Raw genomic sequence first — 12086 nt, 5'->3', positions numbered from 1 at the left:
AAGGTAACTTTGATTTTGGACATAAGGGAATTAATTTGCCACCTGGCTATCCAGATGGAGATGACCAGAAGGCCCCTGAGTTTTAAAGATTGTGAAACCAATAAAACCACTTATCATTAATGTTATAATAAGCATAATTCATTCCTTAATTATTCCTTCATTATTCAGAATGAATACTTTAGAATTTTACCAGACTTTATGGTTATCAGGTTTAATCAATATTTTTCTTAGAGCTTTTCCACATGAAATCCTTTGTTAGTCACAGTGGGGAGTAATGCTTAAACTAATATATCATCACTGACCTCAAGGACCTTGCAGTCCAGTTGGGAAGATGGTACACACATAAACGTTTCTGAAACTTGTGAAAGTGCAGGGAGAGCCCACTGTTGTAAGGTAGTCTTGACAACACTGACTAAACATATAGAAAGGGGTATATGACAGAAGTCCTCTTCCTTAAAATACAAATATTGATAAACAGTAAAGTTTCACTGAATGTTAATTTCTTTGCCTATAAATTGCCTCAGATGCAAACATGGCAAACATCAACCCTTTTATTTAAGGAGTTGTTTTATTTTGCATCATGGGAGTAGCTACTCTATGGGAAAATATTGCCAGAAATGCAGGTAGTTTTAAGGAAGCTTGTCAAAGCCACGAAAGGGCAAAAGCAAGTCGCCTAGCATGAATAAATCGCCATAGGAGTAGCCCTGAACTACATGAGTTTTATGATACTTGTAAATAAATGCCTTGAATGTTTGTATAACTGGCATAATCTCAAACTTAACTTGGTTTGCCAAAGTTAGCTTTGAATGAGGTATTATTACTAATACAAACAGTATAAAATACTGGAAAATTACTATCTTTGTGAAAAGTGAAAAGCTCATGTGTACATATATGTGTACTTTCCACCAAAAAAGCAATGCATCAAGGATGACTTGAACGCAGGTGGGCAAAATTATTCTTTCTCCATGTTAGAAGTTCAGCACAGATATTGAAGACAAATATGAAGGAAGCTCAAGAATTTCATGCTGAAGTGATCATTTTATTCATTCATTTTATGTATATATTGACTTGTTTAGAATTTTTGAAACCCAGGTGGTGCTAGTGGTAAAGAATCCTCCTGCCAATGCAGGAGACGTAAGAGATGCAGGTTCGATCCTTGGGTTGGGAAGATTCCCTGGAGGAAGGCATGACAACCGACTCCAGTATTCTTGCCTGGAGAATCCTAGGGACAGAGGAACCTGAGGGGTTACAGTCCATAGGATCACAAAAAGTCTGACATGACTGAAACGACTTCGCACACACATGTTTAACTTAACAAATACATTATCGACTAGATTGACTATACCAATACTCTGTACATATTAATTCCTTCAAACAATACCTTTTAGTTAAAATTGTAACACACTCTTGGAGAGAGTAGCGTGGAAACATATACACTACCATATGTAAAGTAGATCACCAGTGGGAATTTGCTGTATACCTCAGGGAACTCAAACTGGAGCTCTGTGACAACTAGGGGGGTGGAATGTGATGGGAGGTGAGAGCGAAGTTCAAGGCAGAGGGGACATATGTACACCTATAGCTGACTCATGGTGATGTATGGCAGAAACCAACACAACACTGTAGAGCAGTTACCCTTCAATTAAAAATCATATATGGGGGAAAACTGTACACACATACAGACACAAAATCAATAATTTTAACATATATTCAAATGACTTCTGTTTGTAGACACAGTATTTACCTTTCTACAAAATGATACTTAAACTTAATCATTTAAATTTTATCATTGATATTTAAGATAGCTTAAATTTCAGTTGATCAGTATTACATTTGATTTTTATAAATCTATTCAAACTTTCTTTTCAATGTACTCATAAAATTATATTTTGAATGAAATTGTATTAAAAATTAGATTTCTAGAAAATAGTAATGATTATTCAAAATTATTCACTATTTGTCTAAGAGAGCTTCAACAAATCTAATACAGCTAACTTTATATGCAGGATTGAGGAATAAATGGAATGATCTTCTGAAGTACTTTTAATTTTGTAATTTAGTAAAATGAAGTCTATTTCCTTCTCTGACTTCAACAAGAGTTCAATAATCAGGACTCAAAGGTAAAGAGGGTAGGATTGAGAGTGCTTCTTAGCTATCCTACTAATCCATTCAGCTTCCCCTGATAACCGTGGTTCTGGAGGTTCACAGTCCTTATAATAGTCCAATCATTCACTGCTTAGTGATGATCTTTTTCTTCTCTGACTTTTGCATTGAAACACTACAAACTAGCTTATTAGTTTAATAATTAGGAACTCGAGGGGAGATCTAAATTTATTGAGCTTATTTGACATAGCAAATAGAAATCAGTCACATAAACAGTGTAATTCTAACTTTAAGTATAAGGATAGGAATTCCAACATTTATTTGAATTGAGAATTTCAATTTCAATTTCAATTGAGAATCAGCATTAAAAATGACAAGATTAAAGACATAGAACAACAGGAATGACTACATGAAAGATATAGAATTTCCTGATAGAATACTTTACTAAAGAATACAATCTCTCCGGGAGATGTTTAAGAAGAGAATATTATAAGCATTATGCTTGGGTAGTTTTCAGAATAATTTTACCTGAAAACAAAGGATAGAATTAGATGGCCTCTCCTACAATACAATTCAAGGAAGACTGTTCAGATCAAGTGTTGTATTAGCATTGGGAAAAATGATTATAATTTCATTTATACTAAAACACAATAGTCTTATATACGTACTCAAGATTATATCTGAGGATCATATTTTTTTTTCTGCTTGTGCCTGAATGTAATTTTAAAATCTGGTGAGATTTTTCTATTGGTAAAATACTCAAGATATTTAAGTAGTAACAATATATTATTTTAAGATTAATCACCCAGAGGAGATCTTATTAAAAAGCAAAAATACTGTTTTATTTCCTATATGGCTTATGAATCTGAAAGTTACCCAAGCAGTTCTATGTAATTTGTAATTGTGTGAAGACGTCTATCATAATTTTTAAAAGTGAAAATCAGTTTGGGGTTTTTCTTATAACTTCATTATCAATAGGTTAGCTTTGTATCATGCTTTAATTCTGTAAAATAAGCAGAGTACCATCAGTGTTAAATGGGTTATAAAATCTGTTTCACATAATTAGTAAAAGCATCTACAGTTTGGCATGCTTTGTAGACTTAAAGCTTGGGGATATTTTGATCTTTTTTACTTCGCAAATTTCAAAAGGGGTGAATGAAATCCAAATCCACAGCTGCACACAGGACAAATCATTGTCTTACGATGTTTGAATTGCATTTCTAGTTGTAACTTGAATAGCACTGCTATGCAACACAGACAGACAGTTTTCAGAGTAACTGTAAGGGGAGGGAACAGTGAAATTTCTTAAGACAGGTTTTTTTAATGAACAGTTGGTCTCTATTACTAAACAGTGCTGTGTAACAGTACAATGTGCCAATTTATTTCTATTTGTCATAAAATCTTTAAACAGGAGGATGGTCTGATTAAGGTTTCAGAACCAGTTATTATTTATATGAGAGTGAAAGTGTTAGTTGTTCAGTCGTGTCCGACTCTTTGTGACCCCATGAACCATAGCCCTCCAGATCCCTCTATTCATGGAATTCTCCAGGGAAGAATACTGGAGTGGGTTGCCATGTCCTTCTTCACGAGATCTTCCCAACCCAGGGATTGAAATTGAGTCTCCCAATTGCAGGCAGGCTCTTAAGTGTCTGAGCCACCAGGGAAGTCCAAAAGGTTTCCAGTGCCTTCCCACTGTGGAATCGAACCCTGGTCTCCAGCGTGACAGGTGGGGATACTCACCACCATACTAACAGGAAATTTCAGTATTATTTATATAATAGATAATAATACTACCATGCCAGTTACCCAAGAAAAGTTATTAAAGAAGCAGAATAAAAACCTGAAAAGATTTGAGAGTTATGTCCTGAGGACCCTTTTCTTTTTATACAGTGGTGGGGTACAGAAAATGCTTTAAAAGCAAAGGAATGGTTAAAATTCAAAGGTGTATAATATATCTTCTTAGAGGAAAAAATTATATCAAATTAAATTTCACTCTCTATTCATGTATATATTCAGAGATGATAAGATGAAACTGTGTATAGCCAACTCAGTTTTTAGTCAAAAAGAACCATCTTAAGAAGAACTACCTTAAGGAAAAAACATGTTGTAGTTCATTAAAAAAATACCTAGTTTCTGGTTGATGTTCCAAAAATTTTTTGTAGCCCAGAAGTTTCTGGAATTTGAGAATCATTTTCCCCCCATAGTAGCAATGCTATAAAATATTAGTTTCCCTAGTTAGTGCCCCAAAACTTATTGAAAAACCCATAATTCTAAAACTGTGTGTGTGTGTTAGTTACTCTGTCATGCCTGACTCTTTGTGACCCCATGAACTGTAGCCCACCAGGCTCCTCTGTCAATGAGGTTCTCCTGGCAAGATTACTGGAGTGGGTAGCCATTTCCTTCTCCAGGGGAACTTTCCCACCCAGGGATTGAACCTGAGTCTCCTGCACTGCAGGCAGATTCTTTACCAACTGAGCTACAAAACTATGGATTTGTACTAACCTGGGTCTAGGTAGCAGGAATGATATTGAGGGGGAAAAAACATTTCCCCATTAATTTTGGTCATAGGGCTAGCCATATATAAGATTTTAAAATAAGGAATTTATCACCAATATCATTTTGGGTATCTACAAAGTGTCAGCAACTGGGATAGATGTTTATATATGTTAGCTAATGAATTTTTCATAGCAACTCTGCCAAGTAGAAATTATATCCCTATTTTATATCTGAATAAAATGGATACAAAGTATAATTTATCCAAGTTCATACAGCTACTAATTAGTAAGAATGAAAGCCCAAATATGCCCTACTTTACTGCTTACACTGCTTCCAGTATGCCTTATTGTTTTTGGAATCCTCCTTCCCTCCCAAATACACACACATACTCTAGACCCCCTGGGTCCGCCTGCTTCTGTGGAGCTCTTACCACAACTCTGTACTCAAATCTGCCTGTACCCCATAGTGCTCTCTGCTCTAAAATTATCCATTTCTATTGTCATAATCCAAACTCAAAGCCCATTTGTGCAGTTGACTTTAATTTGCTATAAGGTAGGTATAGTCCCTTCCATCCTAGAGGTGTCTGCATTTAAGAAGAGGAGTTTTGTGTGTCTGTATTGTGTAAATGTGTGCATACACATATAAACACACATACACCTATATCTGTATGATCTTTTAAGTCTGACAATGTAGTGGGCAATCAGGCCCACTTCAGGTGTCTGCCCTTGGGGTAACTGCCCTTACACTATTCCTGTTGGCCTGTTGAGGTGAAACCTTGGAACAAAGACAGGAGTCACAGTCAGCAGAACTGGAAGAAGGTAAAAAATCTGTGTCCCACTTCACAATCATCTTTTGCCTGGAGTTTTATTGGCCCTGTGTTCTTGGCCCCCGCTCCATTTTTACAGGCTGCAGATGGGCTTCAGGTGGGAAGTTAGGCTCCTAGAGATCTCAGAGGATCCATTTGAGGCCTGGCATCTATAGTGATTCCCTTCAGCTAGGGTTGGAGAGAAACTCTTGAGTGATGAGACCCTCTTCTCTCAGAAAAGGTTCAAAACTACTCTAGGGAAAGTCAAGGCTTATAGGAGTCTGGATTTCCCAAAAGACCAGGAAGCCACAAAGCCCTGGTAGATCTCCAAGGAAACTCTAAGCTAGTTGGCTCCTTGTTGTCAACCAGCTGGCAGTTTCCAAACAGTCCTCTTGACGGGCCCTCTGCAGCTGTGTTTTATGTTTCCATGTGGCCTTGCCAGAGGTCCCTCCCTTAAACAGACCAGGCTTCCACAATTAGTCAGGACTCAAAACAGGTTAGTTATGGAATATATTAAGTCCTAAAGGCTTCATGGGGCTATTTACACTTCTTTGGACTATTTCCAGGGCTCCAGATTATACTGTAAGTGTAAATTAAGGAAGTCTCACAATGCTATAGCTCTGACTGGAGCATGCAATGTGAGCATATATTAGGCACCATTTTCCAATGTTTTTCTTGGCCTCATTTTAAACAATTTACCACCCTGAAAGATAAACTCTCTGTAATCTTCAAGTCATACTTTAGAAAGCCTCTCTCTCATTCCCATTCTTGAATGTGCCTGTTTCTATTATTCCTCATGTACAGAAACTGAAGAGTGATCTTTTTTTTTTCCTTTGGCATTGAAATCTTTCAGGAATTTATTTGCATTCACCTGGCCAAGTTATAAATACCATCCAACACCTATATCATGCCATTTCATTACTTAAAATAATAAATTGGTTTCACTTAATAAAATACAAGACCATATGAAGTCAGTCTGTGTACCCAACAGTTGGGAACATTTAGCAGCTGTTGGTAGGGAAAAGGATATGCTGAAAAGGTCAGTCCCCTGGCCAGTACTCAAGATCAGTTATTGATCACAGATTTGAGAAAACTCAAAATGTCATGTAAGTGGTTCTTATTTTTCATCTGTGGCTTCCCTTGTTTTACCTGAAGAATCTGAGCTTGAAAAAAAAAAAAGAATCTGAGCTTGGCTTTAATGTTCTCTCCCCTCACCCCCCTGCTCTCAGCCCGTGTGAGGACTGTTTCCTTGGGGCCTCTGGTCTTCACTGAGTCATGTTTCCAACCTTGTACCTAACAACACAGTACCTGACACACAGGCCCTTAATAAACACTTATGGAATGAATTTTGAAACCCTAACAAGAAGACTATGATGTCAGAAGAAATAACACAAGTCCAAGAACCAAGAAATGAGCTGAACACAATTTGATAATAATGATGGCAATTATATTTGAGTTTTGATGGCTATATATGTGCCCAACACTTTACTAGAAGCTTTAAAAATATAATCTCATTTTATGTTAACTTAATCATCGCAAGACTGGACAAGGACCATTGCCCCTATTTTACATATAAATAAATAGCGTCTTTGAGAAGTAAAATAATATGTCCGTAGCCACATAGTTATTAAGTGAATATTAACTGGGATAAATATGTGTGTCTGTTCAATACCACAATCAAGCCTTTTTTAACCCTTTTGATCTAGTCCTCAATTTTTTAATTTATTAAACATGAAAATTTTAATAGTCATTAAGATCTTTTCCAACTTTAAGATGTTCCAGATATCAGGTAACACACATCTCAAGAAAACTGACAATTCAGTGGGTTTCCCTTGTTGATTAAAATCCTGAAAAAAACAAAGAAAATTGCTCTCCAAAACAGAAATTTCAGAAACTCTGAAAAGAAAGAAAAGAGAAACTTTTGGACAATTTGGGCCTCTCTGGGGTTTTTCAGATCCACCTAAAGCTAGAGTTAGCCTTGGCTTTTTACAGGAGTTATTATTTTCTGATAACTTACTATGTGCCATACACTAGGCCAAAACTTTATATGTATTATTTTATGGAAATCTCTAACAATCTCTATGAGATTGTACCATTGTTATTCACAATTAACAGAAGGAGTATGAGTTTAACTTGCAGAAGGTCACACAGCCAGCATGCGGTGCAGCTTAGACTCAAACCCAGATATGTTTATCTCTGAAACCCAAATTTTAACTTTGAAGGTATATTGCTTCTGCGTGTTATTTTTAGTTTATTTATCTAATATATCTAATATTACTTCTGTCAATGTTATTTAATTCTTTTGGTCACTTATTTTGAAATAATCTCCATGGGACATAGATCAGCAGTCTGCTTAGTTTGTTTGCTAACACATACTCCAGTACTACATCTGTGGTGACACTTATCAAGTATCTCATGATGCATGCCTTTCAGTGCAATTAAATACCTCTGGGTCACTCTCGGTCACATGCCTATGAGTTACAAATTCTCTCCACCCCCCAACTAGATATTTCTTTGTATCCAAAGGGGATAGATTAATAAGAACAAAGAAAAACCAAAAATAAAAAATCAGACAACCACATCAATGTGGAGGCTTGCAAACTCTGACCTGAAAAAATCTTCCGTAGAGAAAACATCATGCCTAGGGTGACTAACATAACAGAAATCCTACCACACTAAATGTATTCCCACAGTTCATTCTGTACCTGTTAGAAGGGATTCTTGATGCTTTTAGAAGATACAATCTCTGAGACCCTGATAGCAAATTAACTTTGAAATCAAGAGGAATTCACGTTAGTTGCTACTCTCTACGTTAAGACAGACTTATTTTTAGTCTAACTCTGACTTATATTACATACTATTATTAATCTACCTGTATATATGAAGTAAAAATTCACATATATTTCTCTTCTGCATTTATCTTCTCAAAGAAGTGACCTCTAAATTAAACTACAAAATTCTGTAACTTTTGAAGGAAGGAAGATATTTTAGAAGCTGTAACTTTTTTGATCAAATCAGTGTTAGTGAATTTTTGCTTTAGCTGAGTACATATTTTGTAAAGGAACACTAATAAGATGTGCTATTTTTCCCTAACCAAATTCTTCACAATGAAATCCAACTGCAATATTCATTTAGAAATTTGATAATGCTCTCTTGTGTGAGTTTTAGGAATATTTGAAACCCCATTGCATATAAATTATATCATGGAAAAGCTGTATAAATATTCTATTATGGCACATGCTGTTCTAAGGATCTGTCAGGATTTCCTTTATACACTCCATTTTGAGTGGTATATAAATCAGATGTAAAAATTCATGTTGGACTGAAACTTAGCACAAAAGGCCTTCTCCAGAGGCAAATGCATTTTTTTTTTCAAAATGTGGTTTGAATTATGTTGGTCATTTTTAAGTTATAGAAGTGCAGAAAATGTATTTGTGGTTTTGAAGGAGAGAGATTTTTTCCATTTTTATAACTCATTAGGAAACTTTACAGGCCTTTAGACCATTTTGTGGTTTAGTTCTTCTCAAGTTTTTCCCCAAAGCAACATTAAAACTTGAATGGTGTCCGCTATGAACCTAACAATTACTGTTCTGAATATAAATGTGGGTATGGATATATATCCAGTTATACTTATCTTAGACTAGGAGAAGTTTCAATAATATCAAGACTGGGGTAGATTAGGTCTAGCAGTTATCCATTTTTGTTCTTATTTTCAAGTCAAGTTTGGTCTATCAAAGGAATCCGCTATCTTTACCATAGTTCAGCTTGTAATGCTTATAATTTTAAACTGTGTTTCTAACTTGCAGAAAAATCCAGAGTTAAATACTCCTTCTTTTATGAGATCTTTGACAATACGGCTTTGCCTTTTTTAAATTTTGCTTTTCTCTAATATATAGACCAAGTTGCAGCCTGTACATTATTCACTGATGATGATCTTATTTGTAAAGTATTTAATATGTGTATGTTTATGACAAATTAGTTTATTAAGTCGTGTTGAACATATTTTGTCTACATAGCTAAAACTTTGCTGAGTAATCTAATAAACATAAATTATTTTAGCACACAGATTATGATTTTATTATTTCTCAATAGCATCAGTTAAAACCTAAGAAAGTTTATTTGGACTAAGAAAGACAGCATAACTCACAAAGTCGGGTAAACCAATCTTTAAATTACTTTAAAGGATAATGAAAACAGAAATATTTTATATGATTGAATTGCTTCACTTACATTATATTTAGTTCATTAATGCATTAGAATAGCACATTTAGTGGTTATTATTTATTATCACATAATAGATCAAGGCATTAAAGCATGAGAGATTAAAAATTTTCCAATGTAATTCTTTATGTTTTTATTTAAGTCCACTTAGAATCTGGATGTCTTGATTCCTAATACAGTTCCCTTTTCGTCATATTACACTATTTCTGGTGCAGTTACTAGAATCTTTGGGTCTAATGACAGTTAGGATGGACCATCCAGAAAATAATCAAGCTTTTGCCTGTGGCTGGTACAGCAATGTGATTTTCCTTTGGGACTCTGAGGAGCAGGAGACATCCATCTCCTCCTGGATGTTTTATCTACTCACCTACTGTCATAGAAATGAACCAACTCTACAACAGACAGAACTGAATACCCATTTATTTTTATTTTATTTTTTTACATTAACAAGAGAGCAAGGTTACTAATGAAGGGTCATATCCCAAATCTCTAATCTATAAAGCTAATATCCTTATTTCTACTTGGGTCATTTTTTTTATTCTGCTCCATTTACTTTTACTAAATTATACTACTTTGTGTTCTATAATGTTACATTTGGTTATAATTATAATTTTTATAGATAATTCATATACCACTCATATACTACTTTATCTTAGCTTATCACTAAAGTCATCATAGCTCTTAAAATGTAACTAAATATGTATCACTCCAGACATCCCTATACAACTAAATGTCATTGAAAAGTTTGAGGGGAAGTCTATGAATTTCTGAGCACTAGGTACATATTGAAACACAGTTTTATGCTCATCAGAAATGTTTTTAAGTACAGCAAAAAAATTTAAAACACTAAACATAAATATACTTTAAATGGCAAAATAAACAGTTTTACATGTTAAGAATCTAGATTCCATGGTTTAAATTTTAGCAATTTATAGCTCATTAGGTAGGAAATATACATATTTCACTCCCCCTGCTCTCAGTTACATTATACCCATATTTTCCTTACATCTGGAGGAGAGATGACACAGTGCTATTATTCAAATATCACTGACCTTGTTAAAGCCTAACACCATTGCTTTATACATAACAAGACTATATTTTTAAACAGCATGGCTATTTCTTAGTAGTGAAATAAAGAATGACTTTTAAAAACTTTAAAATTATGAAAAGTAATGATGTAAGATATATCCTCACCTTGATTTTACCTTTAAGCAGCCTTTTATTTGTCTATTAGGAACGTCTTCCTGTAGTTTTTCAGGCTCCGGCTCTTGTTCTTTCTTTTGACAAACCAATACATAATTTGTGCCATTATTATTTGACCAAAATGTACCAACAGAAGTTTCATAACGTATACAAAACTCAACTTTACTGCCATCTTTTTGATAAGGAGGAACCAATGTTATCTTAAAGGAGAACTGGTCAGTTTCACCATCACATGAATTTGGAATATATTCTGCTAATATATCATAATATGTCTGCCAGTCATCTAAGGACATTCTCACATATACTAACTTCTCAAAAGAAATATTCAAAACTCGAATAATGCCCTTCATACTTGTAGATCCAGGAGGATACTCGGTTGATTCCAGTATCGCTTTCTGTACTTGAAGTTGTTGCATAAGCTCTTCTTTTGAAGAAGGCAAGACAAATTGTGGAGATAAAACATATTCTTCTGTGTGGAAAACGTCCTTCCTTAAGTCAAAATCATTTGAACCACTCGGTAATTCCCAGGAATCAAACTCTTTAACAGACACAAGATTGAATCCAAAGGTGTCAGCAAATGAAACTCTTCTTGCACCTGATGGTGGAGAGTCCAGGTAAATGTCTTCAGATGAATCAGAACCTCGTCTGCTAGGTTGCGGGGAGAAGCCAGGTCTGAAGGTAGCTTTAACTTCTTCATCTTCAGAAAGAGAATCAGATAAACTAGGAACTTCTAAAAAGTTATCTTTGCTAATCTGACTAGGTTCTTCAGAAGGCTCCATTGGGCTCTCTGATATCAAATAAGGGAGAACTGTACAACTAGTAGAGGCTGATATTTGAGACACTGAGGCTTAAAATAAGTATAAGGTTACAGTTGACATTGCAAAAAGGAGTCAGCTCTATAAATAGGTCCGATGGCGTGTAAACTATGCTTGCTTGCCTCCAAAGGCCTTTAATATGATAGCATCCACATTAACTCTCAGCAGCATGTTTCAGATTTAACTCTTAATTTTTAAAATTGCGTGTGTTTATGAGTTCTAAAGAGACATCTTAAATCATTTTCTGCTGTGTTTGAAAATCTGAAACTTTAGAATAAAAATATTACTTTAACCTGTTGATATTAAAAATTAAAAATTGAACCATTTATTTTAAAAGAGAATAAAAATATTATCACAATACTAAATATGTAGTTTGAGTTCGATCCATCCACTGAAGAAGGCAAAGGAAGGCAGGAGAGAATAAGAACATTTATAGAACTGGA

At 34.8% G+C, this 12086-nt stretch overlaps 1 protein-coding gene across 2 annotated transcripts in view; it reads right to left on the bottom strand.

The window, feature by feature from the left end:
* Positions 1 to 11640, bottom strand: part of PPP1R3A (protein phosphatase 1 regulatory subunit 3A) — a 38971-nt gene extending 27331 nt beyond the window's left edge. Inside the window, exons 1-2 of one of the 2 annotated variants that reach the window (XM_043463149.1) lie at positions 11181 to 11599; positions 10820 to 10902 (exon numbers count right to left, since the gene is read on the bottom strand). In XM_043463149.1, coding sequence (XP_043319084.1) covers positions 10820 to 10902; positions 11181 to 11291 — 194 coding nt within the window. In that variant the 5' untranslated portion in view covers positions 11292 to 11599. Of the gene's footprint in view, positions 1 to 10819 lie in introns of both variants that reach the window. The other variant, XM_043463148.1, reaches the window with a different exon arrangement.
* Between the last annotated feature and the right edge of the window lie 446 nt (positions 11641 to 12086).

This window comes from Cervus canadensis, chromosome 3 (assembly GCF_019320065.1).
Source record: "Cervus canadensis isolate Bull #8, Minnesota chromosome 3, ASM1932006v1, whole genome shotgun sequence".
In the NCBI taxonomy this organism is placed as follows: domain Eukaryota; kingdom Metazoa; phylum Chordata; class Mammalia; order Artiodactyla; family Cervidae; genus Cervus; species Cervus canadensis.
The sequence above is the reverse complement of the archived record's forward strand: the minus strand, read 5'-3'. Positions and strand labels throughout refer to the sequence as shown.